The following is a 26,341-nucleotide window of genomic DNA, read 5'->3' as shown; positions in this document are numbered from 1 at the left end:
TTAATATAAAAGTTTCTTTTTTGTATGCTTTTATTTAAAATTAATAAAGAATATTTTTTTAAAAAGAGTTTTCTTGTCAAGATTTATTCAATGGGGATTTGCCTTTGTCTTCCTCTGTGGCTGAGAGAGTGTGACTTGCCTAAAGTCACCAAATGGGTTCAGAGCCATAGTCTGAGATTCAAACCACCATACCATGCTTTCTGAATTATTTCCCTTTCTATTTCTTGCCTCTCTTTTTTTCTTCCTTTTCTCCTGCCCATCTTCCTTCTCTCCTTTTCCTACCTTCAGTTCTGCCTTTCCATTTCTCCTTCATCCTTCCTTACTAGGGGTGAAGGGGGGAGGGAAAGCAGTTAGGTTGAGTGGTTAGGGCAACAGGGACGAGGGGAAGTGACTGGAAGGGGGTGGCAATGGCAGTGTTTGGCAAGGCTCCAATGGTTTGTGTGGGCCGCATGCTGCCCATGAAGCGAATATCGTGCAGGCCTACTCTATAAAGTACAGCTCAACATCCCCAGCCTTACTTCAAGACCCAGCACTTTTGAATACAGTAAAAAAGTGCTCATTTTGTGAACAAAATAAGGGTTAGAAGTCTAAAAAAACAGAAAGCAAATGGAGGTTCAGAGAGCACAGCCTCAAGATCCTTAAAGCTTTAAACACTTCGGGGACATCTGTAGAATCACGTTTTTCTGTGCAGTCCTGTCAGTGTGTGGAGATCAGCTGTGCAGACAGTCCAGATGTGCAGAGCGAGAATAATAGCTCTCACCACACATGGAATTCTAAAAAAGTATAACTTGGAAGCCCATTTTAATTTTAAAGCAAAACCATACTAAAAAATAGAAGTGCACTGCATTATATCGAACCAAACTGTGACATCATGGCTCAAATGCTTAATAGGGTGATGAAATGAGGCCAACATTGGTTCAGGGCTCCAAGGTTATTTCACTTCTAGGATAGATAGATATACTTAAAGTCACAGCAGTCTTCCCCTGGGATGGAGGGGGGCAATGAAGTGCAAACACAGGTTGCGCATTCATTCAATATCCCTGCCATGTCTTTTTGACTCCTTCTCAAACATGTGCTCTGCCATCAGGCTCAGGAGCTATGTGAGCCAGCTTAATACACTCTCCTCCTCCCTCTCCTGTTCATCCTCCCGCCCCACGTATTTTACACAACCCAGGCTCCAACAGCTACGGAATTCATCCCACAAACTCTTGTGACCACCACCAGTGATCATGATGAGCCAGGTTCCTTCTCCACAAGATTGATAACCTACTTATTCCAGGATTGTGCAAATCTGCACTTTTTAAGTAAGGCAATAATTTAATACTGTAGATCAGGGGGTCCTCAAACTAAGGCCCGAGGGTCAGATACGGCCCTCCAAGGTCATTTACCCAGCCCTCGCTCAGGGTCAACCTAAGTCTGAAATGACTTGAAAGAACACAACAACAACAACAATCCTATCTCATCAGCTAAAAGCAGGCTCACACTTCCACTGAAATACTAATAAGCTTATACTTGTTAAAATTGTTCTTCATTTTAATTTTTGTATTGTTTTAAGTGGGGTTTTTTTGCAGTACAAATAAGATATGTGCTGTGTGCATAGGAATCCATTCATGTTTTTTTCAAGTTATAATCCGGCCCTCCAACAGTTTGAGGACTGTGACCTGGCCCTCTATTTAAAAAGTTCGAAGACCCTTGCTGTAGATGGTCTTTCTAACATGGAAGGCAAGGTACACTGTATTTGTTACGCTAACATCTGTCAAGCCACTGTTCAAGGTACAGCACCTCTATTGCCAACCCCATATAAATTTCTCTCTTTCTGGATCCTCTTCATCCCAGTTGTACGTAGTTCAGTAAAAGCTTCAACATAACATTATGTAACAACATTTGAGGAAAAAAATCTGTTCCTGGTTTGAAACTGTTATGTCCTGTTTCATTTTGCGGTACTTACTTTTAAAGTAGCCAATATACTCCAGAAACTTCATTTTTGTGGCTGCCACAAATTCTGTTTAATTGGTTGAGACTTGATAAGATATTCATTGAAAAACTATAGCAAAACGTGTTGCAGGATGTCCCGCCAAAACAAAGTTTTTGCACTTTAATAAACTTTTCCATTTAGGAAATGACATTTGTAACCCAGGAACAAAAACCATGTTACATAGTGTAATTGCTCATTAATTTTGCTCATGAGAATAGAACTGTGGGAGAGAAGAACCTGTGCTTTTTAAGCAGATTTAATATTCAATCTTCATCATATTCAGAAAGACTTGAAAAAATGGAAGAGGCTGGAATGAACCATTCTGGTTGCTATTCCAGAGGTAGATGATAGGAGGATAGGGCTCAATGCAACAACAACAACAACAATAATAAAACTTTATTTGTACCCCGCTACCATCTCCCCAAGGGACTCGGTGCGGCTTACATGAGGTCAAACCCACAATACATCAATAAACAAAACATCAATAAAACAATCAATACAATACAATTCATCTAAATCACATAAACAAAAAATATGCAATAAACAATCAACAGTGACATACAAGCATTTAAAACCAATGGCTGGGCCAAATGTAATAGATTAAAATTAAAAAATAATGCTGACGTGAACGAGGTAGGATATAACTGGGATAGGATTTTCAGAGAGAAATGAGGGAATGCAATCCGTCTTAAATCAGTGGTAAAGTGCATTTTGAGGGCATATTGCTGAGAGTTCTTTCTGACTGGCTCAGTTATATCTGCATATGCGTGCCTTTGTTATACATTTCCTACCCTGAGGTTATGCTGTAAAATTCAGATTGGAGACTCCACAAAAAGTTAGGGCTTCTCCTGTACTCTCTGTGAGAGTGGAAGTGTAGGAGACCAATCCCCCATGAAGTGTGCAATATCAATTGAGTTAGGGTTGTTTAGCACTTGTGTATAGTCCATGCTGGTTGGACTGAATTATTACAGGGTTGCTTTGTAGCTTGAGGGTGAACTCTAGTCTCAGGAAGCAATTGCTTTTGGCCAGGCAGGCAACAGATGACTGGGACTATTTGGGGGGTGTGTGCTCCAGCCTCTTGCTTCTAAACTCCATGCCTTATGAACCAATTCATTGGAGGATGCTGCATCAGTGTATGTCTATGGCTCTGGTTGTGAATCGGCTTTCTGGAAAACATCTTTCCTTACTCCCTAAAGTCTTAAACCATTGCAAGTCTCTAGCCTCCAGCTATGAGGGTTCTGTGCTTTATCAGTTCTCACTGTCCAACTGTCCTTGCAAGGAGCATAAGATTAAGCCTTAGAGGATCTAAGTTAGTTCAGCTAGTCTGCAGACCTATATACATGTTTAATTCCAGCATATGAAATGAAAGCCAAATTTCATCAAGGGATAAAGAAATGGCCAGCATTACCATGAACTCTGAAATACCAGCCACAGTGCTAAGGAACACAGCAACTCTGTTAACCTTTGCACTAACTAATTGGATCTGTGCCACACCATCAAACCAGGGTACAGGCTAAAGTGAGGATATCTCACACAATTACGAATGAAGTACATACACATTGCTGAGTCAATCTACCCCAAATTTGAAATAGTTGTAAAAATACGCAAGAACATTCAGACATCATCAAAAAAGAAAATAAGTTCAACCTGCTCACAAAAAGGCTTGAGGTTTATCTGAATTGGGAATGTGTAACATCTCGTCTCTTTGTATCGTTCACACTTCTCAAAATCGAAGTTAAATCTCAAGAGGGAGACCGTGAGGAATGGAGGCAGCTTGCGTAGTTTAGCAGACTGTAAAGTGATCAGAATGTTTTTTAAAAATATGTTCTCTTTTGAAAGAGAGTAATTTTACTGCTATTAGCCATCTTGAGGACCATTTATGGAAATTCAGAATACAATTTAAATATACTTATAACAAATACAGAAATGCTTCCAAACTAAGAAAACACAGCAAATATATAAGACTAGAAGTAAATCTAGATAGAAGCAAAATATCAAAACAGATACTGTTTCTAAAAAATCAAAAACACTTTGTAAATATCCTGTATGAAATGAGTTTAAAATCAAATCATAGCTTAAATCCAACTGTTAATACCAACTAAAGAAGACTATTTCAATCAATACAAATTCAATTCTTTGTACAGCTCTACTTTAGATGGAACGAACCATGCAATTTTGTTCCTTATTTCTTGAAGCAACAATTGTAGGCAAATCCAGTTCGCTTATAATCTATCCATGCAACTCTTTAAAGAATTTGCAAATCTTAAGAAGTCAAGGTTCATAAATATTGTTACGCATCCATGAGCTATGTGCAACTGATCACCAACCCCAGAAGCACTTTAGTAGAGTCAAGATCACCCTCACTGCACACTGCACTTATATTTTAATCCCATATCCCTCCGACACTTCAGCACTTTTTAATCCTGTACCCTACTCCGGCCGGCTCAGTTTTTAATAATGTCTTGTTGTCCTGTTGTATTGCTATTGCTATTGTTTTCTGCTTTAACTGTTTTATTTGCTATGTATTGTATTGGGCTCCGGCCTGTTGTAAGCCGCATCGAATCCCTTGGGAGATGCTAGCGGGGTACAAATAAAGTTATAATAATAATAATAATAATAATAATAATAATAACAGTTTTAATGCAAGGACTCAAAACTTAAAGGCAGCAAGATAATTTTAGGGAAGGAGGGATATGGAACATATGGTTCTATTAATAAAAAGCAAGCTGCAGTACCTGCTCTTAGTGTGTGAAAATATGTAAAACAGTCAGCAAAGCAATTGACTGTACTCTTCTGTTGAGGAGTAAATACACTTCCTATGCTCCTCCATGAAGAGGGTGCAGGTTAAAGACCTGGCTATTTAAACAAGCCTTTGAAAATGATTAATAATATCCCCCTTAATGTGGATGAGGTCTTTGTTCTATGGAAATACTTGGGTATTTTGGCTTTTATCTAGTTTATTTAATTTATTGAAAACACTGTGTTTTAAATGTGTTTTTAACTAATGTTTTCCTGTTTATTGTTATTTGTCCATTTTGTTTTGTTTCCTCCTTATTAACTTGTCATTTATTTGTATATGTTATTTATTGTATTTACTTATGTTATGAGCTATCCCGAGTCCTTTCCGGGAGATGAGACAGGATAGAAATAAAGATTATTACTACTACTCGAACCTTTGTTGGGGGCTTTAAACAGGTTCAGGTGGCTACCAATCAAAAACAGTTTAGCTGAGGTGCCTTCTAGCTCTCTAGCTTTCTAGCTCAATCTTTGATCTTCAAGTTGTTTTGCACTTTAGCTCCCAAAGGTCTTCACCAGACTGGACAAAATTCAAGGACTCTGGGAGCTGAAATTCAAAACATCTCGAGGATGAAATGATGAAAATCACTGTTACAGATTTTTATGAGGCAGATTCTTTTCTTATATACCAAGAAAAGTGGCATAGGTTAATAGACAAACATCTCTTTTATATGTTCTAATGACAGCCCTCCATATTCACACATTCTGTATTCATAGATTCAAATAACCAAATTGTTTTGCAATTTTTTAAAAAGTAAAAAGCAAACCTTGATCTTACTCTTTAATATCTTACTATTCCATTGTACAGACTGTGACTTGGCAATCCAAGAATCTGGGTATCCACGGTGGGCACTGGAACCCAAATTTCAATGGATGCCAAAGGCCCAATGTACTCATATGTGGCTTTAAAAAAAAACCTGTAATCAATCTTGGAGAAAATGAGAGATATAAATACAAATAAACTGCAATAACCAGCTTTTAGCACTGAGCTTTGCTGATATGTTCATTAGTACAGCAACTGGTACACTAAACAATTTCCTCTATTGCAGCAATTATTAGTTTCATTTAGAATGTAACAGTTTGTCTGCATAACACAACATATGAATTCTACCCTTAAATGAATTTTGTAAAGAACAAACAAATGAGCAGCTGTCTTAAGATATGGAGTAAATAACACATGTAGAGATAAAATACATACAAAATACTACCTTTATGGCTTCAACCAGTTTATTGCATGCTCCACATCGATACAGGTTATCTTTCTCAAAATGTTCCTCTTCCACATACATGTTCCATAAGGCTTCCTCCAACCCAGACACATCCTTCACAGCAACAGTTAGATCCAAGAAATCCTCCTATAAAGTAGAATTGTGGGAGGAGGGCGGGGAGAAGCCCCTTTAAAATATCAGTGAAAAATATTACAAGATATACAAAAATCAATAAACAATGCCATTAAAAAAAACTTTTAAAGAACAACCATGCTAAAGGAACATTGTTAATAGTTTTGATAGAAATCAGGATATCAAACCACAGTTTAAAACTGGTTTAATCTTCTGGCTAGTTTCAAAGCTTTATCCATAGTGTTTTGGTTTGGCTGAAATGGGAAGACCTTCTGGTTTTTTCCTGCTTTTTCATATTTCAGCTTATTAAAGATGCAGTCTGTGTCTCTGTCAGTATCTACAGTTCAGCAATAATAGTCTAAATCCCATGATAAATGGCCTTATGCATATCACTTCAACTCAAATGTCAAACTAGGAAGTAAACGGTTAACAACTGTCTTCTCTGCCACATATTTTAAAAACACTGCAAGATTTTGCATATTCAGTCTGGCAGTGTTAATTAATCATAGCAGCACATTACAGCATACTATAAAAGTCAGCATGTGGTGTGGCTAGAACTGGGGATTTTAATATCAACCACTGGAAGCATTTTAAAAATCATTCTACTTATTTTGATGCCATGTGGCTTAAATTCGACCCTCATATGCACAGTATGATATAATTTCCTGGAAAAAAACCCATTTATACAATTGTATTACCTTCTCTGAACTTAAAACAAAGCAATTGTGTCTAAAACCAATTAAACATTATCTTAATACATTATAGCTGTTTCTGTGCATTTTTTTAAAAAAATATAGAAGTTTGTACTTCAGCTCAATGTGACAACTGAAAGGTTGGAAATTTGACTTGTTTGCAAATGCAAACATTTCAAATGATCAAGGGTCTATTCATGCTAGGTCATAAAAGCTGACTCACAGTGACGGAGGAACTATTTGAAGTGCTTTTGAGTAAATATTTGAAAATCTTTCATGGAGAGAGAGACATGTGATCAAAGTAAAAGAAATGGTGGAATGATACATTCATGGAGATTCCCCTTATTTCACATTCTCCTTCACAGACGAAACATAATAATTGTATTTTTCTAAGGATTTACCTGCCTCTCACTGACATTCTTGCACTCTTTGCAAACAATCTGATTAACTAATGTCCCATGGTACAGTTGATTTATAAGATTATGGCCAGAGGTTCCCACTAGGGAAGTTTCTAAAGCACTGAACAAAATCCGATTTAACTCCTGCACATCATGCTGTCTCATTTCCTGCAAGAAAAGGAGAGCAAACAAAACTTAGAACCATCCTACTGTAAAAAAATGGAAGAAACTATAGTGCTGAAGTGGGAGATATTACACTTTACATAAATCAAAGATACCCCACTGAGCATTGAACAATGAATACTATATTGTACCTCATTACAATTCCACCCAAAGCTGTCAGTGAGGTCAGCTGTGGATGCAGCATGTTGATCTAAAAGCAAAAGCTGTGCAAACAATCTTTGTAGCTGTAAGGGGATTACTCTAACCTAAAAAGAAATGACAACATACTTGTAAATGTACTTTAAAGACAGAAAATGCATTTAATTTATTTGAAATGAATCAACGGTAACCTAAAATCTAGAACCCACATTTACACAAAAGAAAACACTATTAAACTTCCACTCATTTTATTGAGATTTTTAAAAAAAAGAATATATCTCTTCCCAACATTTGTTTGATGTCAATATATTCAATAAACTCTACTTTTTGTTCATATTCTAGTTAGGTGAAAAATATTGTTCTTTAAAGTATGACCACTCCATAAGGTCTCTTTATAAAAAGCTATAAAAATCAAAATGAAATACACAAACTAGTGAAAGACTGTAGCTCTAGAAAAGGAGTCAAACTTATTTAAAAGTAATTTTCTTCCTAAAAATAAAAAGGCAGGAAACAAACGCAATCACTCCCGCGGTCTACTTAAGCACTTGCAGGGCAAGGTGTCCCTGGTAAGGATGCCTCAATACGCAGCAATCTTACATGCAGAGGGATAAGCCCGAAAAGCAGCCTGGCCACATAAACCACTGCTTCACCTTTGGCAAGTCACAATCTCTTGCCCAGAAAATTCCATGGTCAATTCATCTTAATATCTCCATAAGCAAGAAATAACTTGAAAGCACGCAGTATTAGCGTGCTTAATTAATTAGTCCATTAATTAAGAAGCCTTCACAAAAGTGCTGCATCAAACACTCTTAAGAGTATACTGTATAGAAAATAGCAATAATTATTCAAAACAGGGATTGCAGCACTATAAATCTTTCTGATGCCTAACAGGAGATTCTAAAAACCATCCTAAAAATGCAGCACAAGTATAAAAAATGAAAAATTCCTGTTCTGTGGCTCAGGCAAACATGTGAAGTAAAATGCATTTCCCAACAGCAAGATTTTTTATTCTTTATGCAGTGGTTGAAGCTGGGAATATTTCAAATAGAACTCAACACCTTTGATTCAGGCTTATGTGTGTCCTCCAGGGAGCCAAGTTCTTCAGGGCCTATGGAAAACAATGCTTCTGGAAAATAAAGAGAAATAGACTCACTGAATCAATTGGATTTCCCCCGGTGTTGATTTACCATTCAATACCTGAGTGAATGTACCATAACTAGGAATAACCAACAGGATGCCAGTTCCAAATTACAGTAAGCTAGGCTAGCTGTATAAAGTTTGCCTGAATAAAAAGACCTCTCAAAGGGAGATGGTCAATGACCCTTGCTCTGTAAGCAGTTCCCTAGCCTAGGACCATGATGGTGAAACCTATGACACACCTGACGTGTGTCAGCACTGACACACATGGCTATTTTTGATGACACACGGCCACATGCAGCCACATACAGAGAAGTACACCTTATAAGAGCCAATCTAATTCCATCCTTAAATTTGTAAAAGGCTCTACAAATTTAACATCTGCATGTTTGAGCCTTGTTCACTCCATAACTCAGCATGGAATATACATTTTTTCTTATTTAAACTATAAATTTTGCAAAATTAAGTTTATTTTTTCTCGAAGTTGACACCCCACCCAAGTTATGCTCAGGTTTTTGGCAAATTTTGACACACCAAGCTCAAAAGATTGCCCAACATGGGCCTAGGAACAACTAAGAACGACCTCTCTCATGTTCACAAGAAATATGTCACCGAGGTTGCACCTGCATTGTAGAATTAATGCAATTCGATATCACTTGAATTGCCATTCTTTAATGCTATAAAATCCTGGGAGTTTAGCAAGACACCAGCCCTCTTGTGCAAAAAGGGATATGACCTTGTAAATTACAACATCCTGAGTAATCCAACTAATCTTGCAGGCTCAAACAGGAGAACAATGTTTCTTCATAGTGTTCTATCTAATTCCCAGAACAATAAAACAAGTAAATAAACAATAAATGCCATATCTGTGCCTTTGTTGTTGCTCCTTACACTATCCAACAACATATTTTAACTTTAATACAGTAAGAATGTTTTTTTCTAAAAGATCTGAAACAATATGAAAGGGGCAGTTTAAATGGGCTTGAAGCAAACAGTTCATGCATTGGTAGAGAAATGTGTATTTCTATATAATTTTACATAATGCAAAAATGAAGGGTTTTGAGAAAGAGCCTATAACTTGGAGAACTGAATTTGCATTCTCACTTGGCCATGTAAATCCACCGGGTGACCTTGAGCGATTCTCAGCCCCAGAATCATAGAGTTGGAAGAGACCTTGTGGGCCATCCAGTCTAACCCCCGGCCAAGAAGCAGGAAAATTGCATTCAAAGAAAACCCTGTGATATGCTTGTTTTGGGGTCTCCACAAGCGAGAAACAAATTTGAAGGCACACCACCACAACAAGGATAAAGAAACAGGGGAGAAATGTTATCCAAGGGCCAAAAAAAATGGCGACCAGCTGTGCACTAAGAAGAAGGAGCTTGAAATCAAACCAGAATGAAATGACATACGCTGTTATATATACAGGGTTATTACAAAAGGATGTCCCAATTTCAAAAATGAATGGTAAACATTTCAGTGGATGCACACATATGAAATCTACATCAATATGAAGGGGAAGTCTTCAAGTTTTTCTTCACACTAAAAACATTTTCAATATGGCTACAACCAGCTAAACGGTAGTCCAGCTCCTGCCACACACACTGCAACATGTCGCGGTCAATGGCACCCACAGCTCGGGCAGCCAGGTGATATCTTCTTGCACAAATAGGCCGTTTTGTTAAATTGTGTCAACTAGCATCTAATCGCATCTCCATCTGAAACCACTTTTTGATAGTATGTTCTAAATGCCCGCTGCATAATAATTACAGACTTTGTGCTTTGTAACTGCAGCACACAGAACACCTTCTCCTATTAGGTTGCAGCCATTTTGCACTGCTGGATCCACGAAAGCTGCCTGCTGGCCACTCGTGGAAATACCTCATCCGAGGTGCATGTATGAGTGTGGAAAAAAACTTGAAGACTTTCTCTTCACATTGATGTATATTTCATACATGTGCAGGAAATGTGTTATTTTTTAAGAAACTAGAGATATAAGTTTTTTTAAAAAACAAACAAACCCTGAGTTTATTCCCTGTTGTTTTGGGAGGAAAACAAACTAGAGAAAGAAAACTGTCTGTATTGTAAATAAATACCAAATAACAACAGTTTGTTAAACTGTATGAAAACATTTGGACCCATCTAAATATATATCTCTAAGATATACAACTGTTCAACTTTATAGTACTACAAGACTCTTTTTCGTTTTCACCAAGGACTGTATATCTTTAATTCTTATTTATAATCCTTAGCCTGCAATCAATTCCAAAGGCTAAAAAAATATACACAAAGTATCATTTTTGAAAGATATTTTTTTCTTCTTCCCTCCTGAGTTCAATGAATGACAAACTAATCTCAATTACTTTGTATAAATCTGGAATTTAAATATTAGAGTTAAGTTTAATACTATACCCCTAAATTCTGGTGTGAAGTGCAGAGTTTGAAGAAGTGAATTAAGGTAGCAGGTCCCACCCTGATTTTTTATTCCACTTAAATTGGTGTTTTCTCTAGGATTTGGTAGTTCAGGATCTTTGCGTTTCAATTTAGGCTTCCCACACTGATTGCTTGACAAAACGGAGACGTCTTCATCAAATAAATCCCCAAACATTGTGAATTTATGACACAGCCCTTGAAAAAAAAAAGTTAATTATTGCAGCATTTTGTGTTTTCATCAAAAAGGTTATGCTACTACCATAAGAAAAAGGAAATCCCAGAGCTGAGTAAGACTTAACTCTGAACAGACATGCACAGGGTTACATATTCTATATATTCTATGAGTTATACACCAGGGAATTAATCTACTTGATAAAATAGGAAGGTTAACCTTTTAGTGACTACAGACATATACATTTACTACTAAATAGATGATTTCAAAATTATTTCACACCTTACCACTTGGCCGGACTCTACAGGCCTATTCACACTGTGAAATTATAGTGCTATTATTCCACTGCCATGATTTCATGAGATGCTGGGATAGGCCATCAAGGGAAAGGACTTTGATATCTTCAGTCAGAGACTATTCCTCTGGTGTCCCTGACCAAACTACCCAACTCCAGGGGCACTCTATAGGAGGAAGGCATAAGGGTTAAAGGGAAATCTGTGTTGTGCCCCGCCTTGAGGAGAGGCAATTATTATAATAACTCTACAACTGATCAGATGCCATTACCAATGAAGATATGGTTGCTACACTGCATTGCCATTCCTGGGGCTTTGGGTCACTGTGGGAATGATCCACCTTTGTATCTACGGGCCGTTAGGAATTGTGGGAGTTGAAGTCCAAAACACCTGGAAAGCCCAAGTTTGCCCATACTTGTACTATACACTCCATTTCTGACCCAATTCCCACAAAAGACTAATATAGCATTTCAGAGAGTTGTAGGATTCAGTGTGGAAGGGCCCTGAGTCTTCGGGCTCTTTCGCACAGCCCTATAACCCAGAATATCAAGGTAGATAATCCACAATATATGCTTTGAAGTGGGTTATCTGGGTCCACATTGCCATATATTCCAGTTAGATGTGGATTTTATACAGCTGCGTAGAAGGGCCCTTCCTTGCCAAAGAAAACCCTGAGAGATCCTAAGGCTGTGTAGGAAAGCGCCTAAATATCCTAAAGCAGGCATCCTCAACCTACGGCCCTCCAGCTGTGTGGGCCTCCAACTACCAGAAGCCCTAGCAGGCATCCTCTTGCGACAGAAGGGCCCTCCATTGCCAGATAATCTGGGATAAGATATAATTCAGATTATCAAAGCAGATAATCCACATTATTGGCTTTGGATTACAAGAGTCCCCACTGCCATATAATCCAATTCAGAACAGATAATCTGGATTTCATGTGATTGTGTAGATGGGGCTGTTTCATAATCCAGATTATCAAAGCAGATAATCCATATTATCTGATTTGAACTTGATTATATGAGTCTACACTGCCACATAAGAACTGACCATGGAACAACAGACTGGTTCAAGATTGGAAAAGGCGTACGGCAGGGTTGTATACTCTCACCCAACCTATTCAACTTGTATGCAGAACACAGAATGCGATGTGCGGGGCTTGACAAATGCAAGAGTGGGGTGAAAATTGCTGGAAAAAACATTAACAACCTTAGATATGCAGATGACACCACTTTGATGGCTGAAATCGAGGAGGAGCTGAGGAACCTTCTAATCAAGGTGAAAGAAGAAAGTGCAAAAGCTGGGTTGCAGTTAAACATTAAAAAAAACCAGATTATGGCAACAAGAATGATTGACAACTGGGAAATAGAGGGAGAAAACATGGAGGCAGTGACAGACTTTATATTTCTAGGTGCAAAGCTGCAGACGCAGACTGCAGCCAGGAAATCAGGAGACGCTTACTTCTTGGGAGGAGAGCAGTGACCAATCTCGATAAAATAGTGAAGAGCAGAGACATCACACTGGCAACCAAGATCTGCATAGGTAAAGCAATGGTACTCCCCATAGTCACCTACGGATGTGAGAACTGGACCATATGGAAGGCTGAGCGAAGGAAGATAGATGCTTTTGAACTGTGGTGTTGGAGGAAAGTGCTGAGAGTGCCTTGGACCGCCAGAAGATCCAACCAGTCCATACTTCAGGAAATAAAGCCCGACTGCTCATTGGAGGGAAGGATAGTAGAGGCAAAGATGAAATACTTTGGCCACATCATAGAATCATAGAATCAAAGAGTTGGAAGAGACCTCATGGGCCATCCAGTCCAACCCCCTGCCAAGAAGCAGGAATATTGCATTCAAATCACCCCTGACAGATGGCCATCCAGCCTCTGCTTAAAAGCCTCCAAAGAAGGAGCCTCCACCACACTCCAGGGCAGACAGTTCCACTGCTGAATGGCTCTCACAGTCAGGAAGTTCTTCCTCATGTGTCAGGATCCAGTTTCCGGAGCCCAGACTTTGGCGCCGAAAACTAGACTCCTGACGTTTCACCCCGATAAGGAATCTGCAGCTGGTGGCCTTGGAGGGAGGCAGTTGTCTGGTGGCGGGAAGCTTTTACGTGGGGTTTTGGGTTTGGCGGGAGTTCACGTTTTGAACTGGTGGGAGTGTATATAAGGGATCGCCTGCTGCGACCAGGCAATCCCGGCTTTTTTATCTGATAGTAAAGTTGTTTGTTTGCTTATGATGGAAGTCTCGTGTCATCATTGAGCCCAGCTATCGTGAGCTGACACTCATGTTCAGATGGAATCTCCTCTCTTGTAGTTTGAAGCCATTGTTCCGCGTCCTAGTCTCCAGGGAAGCAGAAAACAAGTTTGCTCCCTCCTCCCTGTGGCTTCCTCTCACATATTTATACATGGCTATCATATCCCCTCTCAGCCTTCTCTTCTTCAGGCTAAACATGCCCAGCTCCTTAAGCCACTCCTCATAGGGCTTGTTCTCCAGACCTTTTATCATTTTAGTCGCTCTCCTCTGGACACATTCCAGCTTGTCAATATCTCTCTTGAGGAGACAGCAAAGCCTAGAGAAGACAATGATGCTGGGGAAAATGGAAGGAAAAAGGAAGAGGGGCCGGCCAAGGGCAAGATGGATGGATGGCATCCTTGAAGTGACTGGATTGACCTTGAAGGAGCTGGGGGTGGTGACGACCAACAGGGAGCTCTGGCATGGGTTGGTTCATAAAGTTGGAAACGACTGAACAACAACAACACTGCCACATAATACAGTTCAAAGTAGATAATTTGGATTTTTTACATGATGGGGCTCATTTCGGAAGAGGCCAAAAGTAACACAACTAGGCAAAAGTTGGTCGCTTTTCTTCCACACAAGCCTCAATAAGGCAAGGTGTAGCCTTGCCAAAGTGAAAACAGAGCAAGAGACCTCTCACTCAGGAGCAGGAGTGACAGGTGCAAGGGCCGCTTCAGGCCTCCACTGGCCCCCACTTGCTAAGGCGACGGTAAAAACAACAACAGCCAACCCCAAGCAATTCCTCTCCCTCTTTGGTTTCTCCTCTTCCTCTTCCGCCCGGCCAGAGAGAGAGACACACACACACAGAGAGGCCTGGGGGAGCAGGCCCGCCATTCCCCCCTCCTCCCTCCACCCTCCTCCCTCCACCCCCCACCGGATAAGAGACCAAACCCACCCTCAGTAGGCCGCCGGGCTCACTTCGAGGCTCCTCGAGGCCGCCCCGGGCCGCAGAGGACTCTGGGAAGCGTAGTCCGCTCTCCACCGCAGCGAGGCCCCAGCCTTCTGCGTCCGCCCGCCTTGCCTAGTCTCTGAGGAGGCGGAGGCTAGGTGAGGCGCGGTGCATTGTGGGCGCTGTAGTCCTCCGACCCGTGCGCTTCCTCGAGCGCCCTCTCACCTGTTGCGCAGCTTGGGCAGCCTTTGGCCCCGAATTGGGAAAGACTCCACAACTGTTCCCCGAATGGCGGAAGTAGCGGTCCCCATTGCTTCCTCAGGGTTCAAACCATGTTTCATGAGCACAATGATGCACAGCATTGGGTATTACATCAACTTCCTCGAGTGCTGACAGAGTTAGGAAAGGACCTGCGTCTCATCCTAAATCCCTGAAGGACTCTGGGATTTGTAGTTTAATGAGACCCAGCCCTCTCTGGCTGAGGATATCAAAGGCCCTCCCTAAACTACAAGCCCCAGAACCCTGCAGGAGGCAGACACAGCAGTTCAGTTGGAATGCAGACTCTTTGCCTAATCTTTCAGCTCTGGTGTGATGCCGGCTTTTAGTTTGGATGTCTATACAGACAGTGCCCAAGTTACAAACAAGATACATCTGAATAAAATCCCACCTGAACTCTAGAAAACCTGAGAAAAGGGAAGCAAGAAATCCACTGTTAAAACCAATTTAGGTATACAGTGATACCTTGACTTACGAGTTTAATTCATTCAGTGAGTGGGCTCTTAACTCAAATCAATCTTTTCTCAAGGCAAATCTTCCCCTTGAAATACATTAAGATGCTATTAATCCATTCCAGCCTCAATCCTCCCCCATTTTTGTTACATGTTTTTAATAAGAAAATGTACTTTATAAATAACATATATAAATACATATTCACATGAAACAATAAAAAAGACCAACTTTAAAATGGTAGAAACAAAGTTGTGACAAGGAAGCAAAAAGTGAAGAGACAGAAGCATAATTTTCTTCTTACTGTACTAATTCCTCCCTCCCTCTCTCTCTGTCATAGAGGGCAGCGGAGGCCCCCGCTTTCAAGTTGGTCTGACCCGCAGCAGAGAGTTCCACAGTTCCTAGAAGCCACAATTGGGACAAACTGATGAAATGTGCCCCAACAGGCAGCTCAACAGGGACTGCACTCAGCCTCAATGCCTTTCTATCACTTTCCCCCAAGCCCTAACATTGTAACTATTCCCCTAATAAAGATACCTGAAATTGCAACTTTTTAACTTTCTAGCTTGGTACTTTGTGTCACTTCTTGCCTGAACTAACTAAATGCATGAATTCAACCTTTTCCAGGCTGCGGGGGACGGTGAGCTTGCCTGGAATGCCTTCCTGGCGTTCCGGGGACGCCGGATCCACGCCACTCGAAACCGCGGATACGGAGTTTTTCCTTTCAGATCTCCGTATCCACAAAATGGCGGATCGGCTCCATTTTAATGTCTTATTTTTCTGTACTAAATTCTAAACCTCTCTGCCATCTCGCTTTTCTTATTTTGGACCCCTACGCTCAGGAAATAACCTCTCAAGTTTTGAGAATATATTTTATTAGAAACAGCTGATTGTCAAATATGCCGGTTCCATGGCTGCTGCTTCATCGCTTCTCGCTGCCTCCCGCCTCTGCCAAGCTCTGGACCCGGGGACTTGATGCGGTTCTCCCATGGGACTTTGGGGAAGAGCCTGGCCAAGGGGCCCTGGACGTTGGGAAGAGATTCTAGTTTTCCAAGGACCAAAGTGTGAATCCATTGCAGCACAGCTGGAGTTCCATCTGCCAGCCTTTGCAAAGATCGAGGACTTTCTATTGCCTGTTTGGAACTCCAGAAAACACCATTTTCCCCATGAACTTTCTTCAGAGACACTGGACTCAAAGCCTCCAAATGAAATTAAATCTTTTATTAAATATACTTGGGATGTGGGACAAAGATGGGGTTTATGAAATGTTTATGATTTGAATGTATGTATATCTTTCTATGAATTATCCTTTGCCCTTTTGCTTTGCCTGACTCTTGGCCCCTTCCCCAACCTTAGAGCGACGGCCAGAAAGCATTCAGCTGCCCGAGGGGGCTGTTGCCCTCACAAAAACAAACATTTCACAAACTCTTGCATGGACAATAGCAAAGGAAGTTCCTATTGATTCTCTGAGTTAGTCTGATTGATAGGCATCTCCTCTGGTCAAGTTTTGATTAATAGAAACAATACGGGCCAGACTGCTCACAGGGGGTCTTCTGCCCAGCTCCGTCTTGCCTCACCCGAAAACACATCACAAACTTCTCTTATCAGATCAGGGACAGGAAAACTCTTCTTAAGTCAATCCACTTTTCATTAGCAAAACAATAAGCCAGTCCCCCAGCTGGCCGACTTCCCGGACGCAGGGACACATAGTTTCAGGAATGTCATAATCCTATTACTCTCCATTGTCCCTGATCGTCCCGCCTCCTCTTCCCTGATTCGTCAATTCTCTGAAGCGGGGAAAGCGTCCTGATAGGCTCCCCTGAAGCGGGGAAGCCTCGTGATTGGCCCAGGCTGAGGGTGGGCCGCCAAGCCTCCTCCCAGCTGTTTGGCCACCAGCCAATCACCATCAAGCCGGGCGGGGAAGGGAGGGCAGAAATTTTGAAATCTCTGTACATTTTTTTTGCTATAAAAATGTTTGCAAACTTTGTAAGGGCATGCTTGCATGTAAGATATCACTGCAATTGCATCCGCTTCAGCTGAATCGCTCATTAAACCTTGGTGCCACTTCTTCGCCTTGGCAAGAGTCTCATTTCAATTTTTAATATTAATAAAACTGCTGGAATCAGGCTTCTCTAATGGCTCGCCAAGGTAGCGGACCCTCTTTGGTGTGGTCCTAAGGGTCTCTGTGAGACCCTTAGGACCACACCAAAGCCGCTGTGAGTCGCCCTCGGGCGAGAGATACAGCGGTATACAAGAATAGTAAATAAATAAATAAATAAATAATAAATTACTGGAGCGACTCTCCTAAAGTCCGTATTGACTTCATCTCTTCATGAAGTCTAACATACCAGGAATAAAAACCACACAAAATCAACTAGCACAAAGTTCCTCAGAGCAGACGAGAGCATAGCAGGCAGCAATCTCCCAAAGCGGACAAGAGCACAAGGCACAGAGGCTGCTCCCTGGAAGCCCCAAAGCCCTGCACTCTCGAGCTAGCACTTCCTCTGGGACTAGCTCTGAACTCAAATGCTACTTTTGTGTTAAGCGAAACAGCCCGAGCAACAGTTCTTAACTCAAAATGACTAAGTTGGGATGCTCTTAAGTCAAGGTTCCAATGTGCAATGGTACCAACAAGATAGGTTTTGTAGGTTTGTTCTTAAGTTCAATTTGTATGTAAGTCGGAACAGGTACATTTTGAAATGTAACTCCAGCTCATTTTTATATCTCTATGTCTGTATCTTCCTATATCTATATCTTTATATCTATGTATATATGTATATATGTGTATATATGTATATAAGGGTTAACATTCCTGTAGTGTTTGTTTTGCTGTCTCTGCCCCTGTTCAGAAGATTTCACCCCAGATCTGTCCCTGTGAGAACTGAATTTTAGAATATTTTGCTTGTTGTGGAAGCAAGGATTGATGAGGAAGTTTCAGTGGAGAGACCTTTTCCCCATGATAACTCTCTCAAGGGTGATCCCCACCGCCCACCCCCCGGGTAGGTTTTCACTTTCTGTTGTATCAGTTTCGTTCTTAACAATGAGTAGTTTGTAAATTGGATGTTTGTAACTCAGGAACTGCCTGTATACATTTGTAGTTTAGACTTGTATGTAATTGGAATAGAGATGTATGTTGTGTAGTTTTATATATAATTGTTGTTCAAGCATTTCTGTGTTTATGTATGCATAAATATTGTTGTTTTTACGTATTTGTGGTTTTTTTAAATTAAAAACTTTGATGAAATTATTTTTAAAACAAAAGTCATCATGTGTCCCTTAAAATGGGCAGTGATGACCCAAAATTATTGTGAAAGGAGTAAAGTTAAACAAACTTTAGACTGTGGGGATCACCTTCAAACCCTGGATTGTGTCATTTTGTTAGTTTTACCTCGCTATTTTGAGAGCATTTCGGGACAATGCCTACCAAGTTGGATAATAACTCAAGCCAAAGAAGATAGATTAATCATTAGCAATTTTTATCAGAGAGAACACCAGTAAGATAGGAACAGGTGTGCTTTATATTCTTGATCTGAAAATTAAAAATAATATAAGGTGTGCAAGGGTTTAGTTTTGTCGCCAAGATACATCGGAAGAGAACAATGGCCTTTGCTTGTCATCGGCCCACCAGCATGCCTGTATTTCTCCTTGCTTTGCTTGCCATTTTCGCCCCTGCTGACAGTGAGAAGCTACTAGTGATACCGCAAGACGGAAGCCACTGGCTCAGCATGCGTGCGGTTGTGGAGAAACTCAGTGAAAAGGGCCATGAAATAGTGGTGGTGGTGCCAGAAGTTAATTTGCTTCTAAAAGAGTCAAGACACTACACGCTGAAAACGTATTCTGTACCATACAAACAGAAAGATCTTGATGCTGGATTTAAGAAGTTTTCTACAACGCTCTTTCGTAAGGTTTCTTTTCCTTACACCATCCTTCAAGAATATCGCAACAACATGTATGTAATAAACTTGTTTTTTGATAACTGCAACAGTCTCCTGAAGGACAGAGAAGTCATAAAGTTCCTGGAACAGGGTCACTTTGACGCCCTCTTTACAGATCCAGCTTTGCCATGCGGAGTCATCCTCGCTGAGCATCTCGCACTCCCGTCTGTGTATTTCTTTCGTGGATTCCCTTGCAGTTTGGAGCATGCAATCTGTAAGACTCCAAATCCTGTGTCCTACATCCCAAGGTGCTACACCAGACATACAGACCGAATGAGTTTCTTCCAGCGTGTGATTAATCTGTTTGTCAATTCTTTTGAAACATCACTTTTTAAGATGCTGTATAACAAATACCAAGATATTGCTTCGGAGTTTCTCCAGAGAGAAGTTCACTTACCAACACTTTATAGAAATGGTTCAATCTGGCTTTTGCGTTATGACTTTGTTTTCGAGTTTCCCAGGCCTCTCATGCCCAACATGGCCTTCATAGGAGGCATAAATTGTGAAGAAGGGAAGGCCCTGTCACAGGTATGTTCATTCACTTTTCTCATAACATGTATCTTTTAATAGCAGATCTTGTAGAGTAGAATGGGAAATATAGACAAGACATGAGATAGGAAAGTCTGTTTAAGAATGGTGCTATGTGTTTGCACTAAAACATATTTTAATTCTGTTTTTACTATGCCGTTACTATTTAATTGCTTTTTAAATTTATTGTATTGCACATTTTAAACTTGTCTAGTGTGGATTTTTAACTGCCTTGAGTCTCCACAAGGAGAAAGATGGGGTGTAAATTAAGTTAATATTATAAACAACAACAACAACAATGTAAAGAAAGATTATTTTAGTTACCATGGGCCCTTGGTATTAGTATCTGCTAGGGTTTGTTTCCAGGACCCTCCGTAGATATCAACATTTGTGGTGCCACAAGTCACATTATATATAATTGTGTAGTAAAATGATGTCCTTTGTATGTAATGACAAAGCAAGGTTTGTTTTTTTAATTTTATTTGAATAATTTGAAGCTGTAGATCGGAGATTCCCAAATTGTGTGTCACAACACATTAGTATTTCAGCTGCAGTATGTAGGCGTACCATGTGAACATAATGAGAAATCTCTGAGTTGATATGACATAAGTACTAAATCTTATATTTAATATCTATATATACAGTGACAGGTTTTCATGGGATATGGTGTGTTATGAAATTTCGTTATTGCAATTTATGTATGTGTCCATATCCCTTGTAAGGTGTTGGTTTAACCTCCAGTACACATTTACTTCAATTTGCTAATTCTAACATTTTAAAATGTACGAGGGGTATTTTTTAAGTAAGGTCCATTTTGTTGTAGAGTAGACACTAGCAGTTCGTGCGCATACCGCAACGAGCGTGTGCGTCGTGTACCGGCATGCCTCGGGAACAACTGTGCTCAGTTTCCGCTCTGTAGCTAACATGTACGGTTCTGTTCTGTGCTTTAAAAATGTTTAAGACTATCAACTCACCCTCCACATGTGAGGTTCGCTCAGTGATATGGTTTTTGTCAGCAAGGAACCTGCCTGCTGCAGAAATTCATCGACAGATTTGTGAAGTGTATGGTGATACTGTTATGAGTGAAAGCAAAGTGCGTAAGTGGGTACAACAATTCAAAAATGGCCGTGACAACGTCTATGATGAGGACCGCTCCGGTCGCCCTTCTTTGATTACAGACGATTTGGTGGCTTCAGTTGAAGCAAGAATTTGTGAAGAGGGTATTTTAAAATTGGTTCAGAGGTATGATAAGTGTTTGAACAAACTTGGCAACTATGTCGAAAAATAGAGTGAAGTATGTACTTTCTGAAAATAAATTTACTTTTTTGAAATAAACTTTCCTTGTGTACCTGTGTTCAAACGGACCTTACTTAAAAATACCCCTTGTATATACAATATGCTACTGTGCAGGGCCATAACCAGAAAAATGGGGGGGGGGGGGGGTTTAAACATTTTTTAAGCGAATCATGAAGAGTAGGTCCAAAACACAAAACAATTTAAATTATATGATTCACAAAAGTGGTTACAAAGTAGCACCAAACATCTGTTGGAAATACTTGAAAACTGTGTCAATATACTTTGACAAAAATCAGGCTCCATTGAGCTTTCAATTGGTCATCAGAAACAGTCTTGTTCATATAAAGTCCAAGATCTAACAATGACACAGCTTCTTGTCTTTGCTCCCGTTCCATGGTTTCTTTGGCAGAGTTTGGGTTAGATGAACCAGTGGTAGACACCTCAGTTTGCAGTTTCCTCAGTTTTCACATGCAGTCCAGGTGTTCATATTCTGGGGTCTTAATCAGTACGAACTGCTGCATTGGTTTTCAACCTGCTGCATCCTTGGTCTTTAATATTTGACTTTTTCTTTTTTGCCATTAACTCAAAAACATTTATTTGCTTTGATAGACATTTAGGCATTTCTTCTGCTGGGAAACCCCTGCCAATGAATGCCAATGACAGAAACTGCCCAAACTGTAGAATTAATCCCTGGGGCAAAGGCATAGCAATGGAAACCCTATTATCCTCTAGAAAGGGGGAGAAGATAGAGCAAGGAGGGAAAGGCCTATTCTCCCATTAGGAACCTGCCTCCTACCACAAACTGAAGGGGGCAAAGCATCCTTAAATAGCCTGCAGCTCCACCCCGTGGTCTTCTTTATGGGGGCCTTCAAATTCCCTCCTGCTCTTTAGACTTTGCCTGCTAGTTGTGAGTGGGCCAATTTGGTTGTTTCCACTATATAGGCTTTTGCAGCAATTGCAATGTAAATTGGTGAAAGGTAGGCAACTACAATGCAAATAATTTGGTTGAGATAGTGCTTGCAGTTCTGGAGAGACTTTTAATTTTTGCTCCTCATATATTTAGCATGGGAATATGGTTAAGCAGTTAAAATTCATGAGTAAACCAGTTTTTTTAACCTGAAAATGTTCAGGGGGAGTTTGAACACCTCCCCCCCCCCTTTGCTACAGGCCTGCGTATGTTATTAACTATTACAGAAGAAAACTCAAATTCATAATTTCATTTCTCCCACCCATCCACACAGTCCCTCTTGAGATTTGAGGAGAAATGTATGCCAACCTCATGTACAAGTCAAGCACAAGTTTGGGCTTTGGGGGAGGGAAGCAAAATTATGGGTTTTGATATAGATTCATCCTGTGGAGAAGGGAAAGCGCTAATGACTGAGCAGCCCCTGGCCAACACTTCCATTTTCTTTTTGCCTCTTTCCATTGCAAACCTGGGGAATCGGGTTCTCCCACTGTGCACCAACTAGCAGCACACACTGGGCCTGTTCTGACTTACATACAAATTCCACATAAGGACAGACCTACAGAACCTATCTTGTTCATAACCTGGGAAGTGCCTGTATATTTTATTTATTTATTTATTTATTTATTTATTTATTTATTTATGACATTTCTAATCAACTTAGCAGATGTGTTCCAAATTTGTGGATCTACCAGTAATAACAATGAAACTCAATTATTATTGTATGGTCAACCACTAGAAGCCTTGGAGGTCATCTGGCTTGGTACCAATAATAATAAATTTATAGCTAAAGAATAATTCTATGTTTTAATTTAAACATAATTTCACAAGTGGTGCATCAAATTTACCTGGGAAACCATTCATTCTGCTATGTATGGACAAACTTAAAGTACTGATTTAAAAATGAAGGTAACTGTCTAGCGATATTTTGCTCTCTATGCATTGGTCATGTGGAAGCCTTAATGCCCCAAAGCCTAGATAGTCACCCAGTTGAAGAGGTTGATTCCTGTTCCATCCAATTAAATCAGTGTTGCTACTTCAGCAAAAGAAGCACTTTAGATAGTTAATAGTTAGCTTATTGCTTTTGCAATTATCTCTGAATCATTAGCAAAGGCCACCCAAGAATAATATATATTCTGTTTGGTGTAACAGAGAGGTTATATTCTGTCCTTGAAGATGGACCACCCCTTCACATGCCGTCAGGGATTTCCCATCTATTTTCTCATTCTATTTGCCATCATCTGCTTTGGAGAGGGAAAGAGGGTCCTGGTGATTCCTGTGGATGGAAGTCACTGGCTCAGCATGCGGGCAGTGGTGGAGAAGCTCGCTGAAAGAGGTCATGAGATGGTTGTCGTGGTCCCAGAGGTTAACCTCCTGATCAAGGAATCGAAGTATTACACTGTGAAAAAATATGCAGTGCCATTTACTCAAGATGATCTTGTCCAAGGTTTAAACTCGCTTGGTAGCAGCCCATTTGAAGATGTTTCTTTTCCTGCCATGATTATAGGCGCATATAGGGTCTTGATACAACTAATTGAGATGCAGTCCATTAGTTGTGACATCCTTCTGAAGAACAGGGAATTCATGAGGTACCTAGCTGAGAATCGATTTGATGCCCTTTTTACAGATCCTGCTTTGCCTTGCGGTGTGATCCTTGCTGAATATCTCTCTGTTCCTTCTGTGTACTTCTTTCGTGGATTTCCATGCAATTTAGAATTAGCAGTCAGCAAGTGTCCAGATCCAGTTTCTTACGTCCCAAGATGTTATACTTCATACACAGATCATATGACCTTCCGTCAGCGACTGCTGAACCTCTTCATTAGCTTCTTGGAGACATCGTTATTTAAAATTCTGTACTCAAGATACCAAGAGATTGCTTCAGAACTTTTCCAGAGAGAAATACACTTACCAACACTTTATAGAAATGGCTCTATTTGGCTTTTGAGATATGACTTTGTATTTGAATATCCCAGGCCTGTGATGCCAAACATGGTCTTCATTGGAGGAATAAATTGTGAGGAAGGTAAACACTTGTCACAGGTAGGTGCTATGTATCAACGGGACTGGGTTCTCCACAGCTATTATGTGCATTATAAAGGTGGACAATTGTGGAAAATTAAGGAGGTGCATTAGCCCACCAGGAGACCCTGGAAGGCTACACTGTACACTCCCCTGCACCTGCATTTTAATTAAAAATGGTTTTTGCCCCTAAATACTCTCAATGTAATTTAGACATCATGAGGACATGATTTGGGGTCTTTCTTTTAGGGCATGTTTATAGGGAGAATAGAATTTGATTTGTTTTTGGTTTTTTTTTAATCAGTTTTATGTTGCTACCTGGAATGATTCAAACATGGTGGAAATATTGCTCATGTACCCTCAGAGATAATATCTGGACATTTTGGAGCAACAAAAACCATCACCACCTTGGACCTAGTATAATATTGTGTTTTACTGAATCTGGCATTGAATTATTGCCATAGTTTGTAAGCTGCCCTGACTCCCCCTTTGGGAGTGAGAAGGGCGGGGTATAAGTACAGTAAATAAATAAATAAATAAATAAATAAATAAATAAATAAAACCTTTTTAACCCATGGTGGGCTTTGGCAACCACACTTTGCCCTGGCTTATTGCTAGTGATTAACATAAATACAAATCAGTTGGCAGAAGGTGGGACTTTCTTATTACAAGGTCTTCTTCGGGTCCCCTATGATAGACTATTACATTTAGGTCATAGTTAAGGATTACTTAGCCTTCTAATGATTGTGGGATGGTAGCTCCCAATTGCTTGTACAGATTAGAAATGATGGGAAATGCAGCCAAGGTTTCCATCTCTTTTTTAGGTGAAGCAGGGGCATTGTCCCATTGTTAGTGTTGGAAAAAGAAACACTTTCAGTATAGTAAGACTTTGCACATTAAATGGGTGGAGGTACTTTCTTGTTCTTTGCCTCAGGTGGCAAAAAATATCTTGGACTACTTGTGCTCCATTGTCCACATATGACAATGTGAAAATATTGTCATATCTGTATCCTAAAGTATGTTGGAGCCAGGACATGAAATATAACATTTTGGTCTTTGGCACAATAACTAACACTTTGTGTAAACACCTACTTCTTGCCATGATTGTTCAATGTTTTATGTAAACCTATTAAAGGGTTTTAATTTTTTTTCAAAAAAATACAATGATGTGGCAGAATGGAGGGAAATGAAAGGACCAAGAAGAAAGAAAGAGACATTTTTGGCAGGAAATGCATCAATTTGCCTATACTTTTACAACGGAGCCCTCTGGCTCCCATCCCACAACATAAAGCAACTTCCGGTGAGGCTCTGTTGCAAAAGTATAAGCAAACCAGCACATGACACCGCAGCGGCAATTCTGGAGGCTTCCCATGTTGAATAGAAGTCAACAGGGGAAGCCGGGCACCATTGTTGGGTGGGACAACAGGTGAGTTAAGTGATGTGGGGTGTAGACTATGGGCTCCCCACATCCCTGATGGGCACCACTGGATTTGTCATGATGTGTGGCAATTCCAGCAGCCCATCAGATGAGGTCGTGTGTTAAAATTCAATGGAAGAGAGGCATTTTGTTGGCTTAATGAAATAAGTTTGTACCTCCTGCAAATCAGGAGAGCTGTGTCACAGGGCTCCAGAAGCATATGGAGTGAAACCAAAAAGGAAAGTTAATCAATTAGCATTGGCTACCAATAGAACATCGGATCTCTTACAAGATACTGATCCTGACATTTAGAGCTCAAAATGGCCAAGGACCTTTATATCTTAGGGACCGCCTCATTCCTTTTCTCCATCAGTGGTTACCTCGATCCACCCAGGAAAATCTCCTATACAGACCGGGCCCTAGGGAGGTACACCTGGAAACTACAAGGCGTAGAACTTTTTCAACCTATGCTCCAATTCTGTGGAACTCATTGCCTCCATAAGTTAGAGCAATGTCGGAGTTGCGACCTTTTGTAAAGGCGCTCAAGTCGTGACTGTTTGGTTGTGCATTTAAGTAATTAGATCTAATTTGCCAAATAGTCACCGTTGAATGTTTTTATGTTGAATGTTTTTATATTGTGAAATGCTATTTTAAATTGTAAGTCGCTCGGAACACCTTGGTGGAGAGCGACTAATTAAGAAATAAAATGAAGTGAATTA

General features: G+C 40.3%; 2 protein-coding genes and 1 pseudogene across 8 annotated transcripts in view; 2 read left to right on the top strand and 1 right to left on the bottom strand.

Annotated features, from left to right (window-relative positions):
* Nucleotides 1-14,854, bottom strand: part of USP40 (ubiquitin specific peptidase 40) — a 62,318-nt gene extending 47,464 nt beyond the window's left edge. For 2 of the 7 annotated variants that reach the window (XM_067469861.1, XM_067469863.1), the window contains exons 1-7: nucleotides 14,767-14,854; nucleotides 11,069-11,284; nucleotides 8,581-8,648; nucleotides 7,516-7,629; nucleotides 7,205-7,369; nucleotides 5,980-6,126; nucleotides 3,623-3,766 (exon numbers count right to left, since the gene is read on the bottom strand). In XM_067469861.1, coding sequence (XP_067325962.1) covers nucleotides 3,623-3,766; nucleotides 5,980-6,126; nucleotides 7,205-7,369; nucleotides 7,516-7,629; nucleotides 8,581-8,648; nucleotides 11,069-11,264 — 834 coding nt within the window. In that variant the 5' untranslated portion in view covers nucleotides 11,265-11,284; nucleotides 14,767-14,854. Of the gene's footprint in view, nucleotides 1-3,622; nucleotides 3,767-5,979; nucleotides 6,127-7,204; nucleotides 7,370-7,515; nucleotides 7,630-8,580; nucleotides 8,649-11,068; nucleotides 11,285-11,543; nucleotides 11,723-14,743 lie in introns of all 7 variants that reach the window. The other 5 variants (XM_067469851.1, XM_067469853.1, XR_010910126.1 and 2 more) reach the window with 5 other exon arrangements.
* Nucleotides 14,855-18,936: 4,082 nt separating this feature from the next.
* Nucleotides 18,937-26,341, top strand: part of LOC132780203 (UDP-glucuronosyltransferase 1-6-like) — a 66,871-nt gene continuing 59,466 nt past the window's right edge. The window contains exon 1 of the mRNA XM_060783794.2: nucleotides 18,937-19,926. Within this exon, the coding sequence (XP_060639777.2) occupies nucleotides 19,063-19,926 (864 nt within the window). The 5' untranslated portion in view covers nucleotides 18,937-19,062. The remainder of the gene's footprint in view (nucleotides 19,927-26,341) is intronic.
* LOC132780250 (UDP-glucuronosyltransferase 1-6 pseudogene) lies at nucleotides 23,355-24,319 on the top strand (annotated as a pseudogene).

This window comes from Anolis sagrei, chromosome 1 (genome assembly GCF_037176765.1).
Source record: "Anolis sagrei isolate rAnoSag1 chromosome 1, rAnoSag1.mat, whole genome shotgun sequence".
Taxonomy (NCBI): Eukaryota; Metazoa; Chordata; class Lepidosauria; order Squamata; family Dactyloidae; genus Anolis; species Anolis sagrei.
This window is presented reverse-complemented; position numbering and strand designations above follow the sequence as displayed.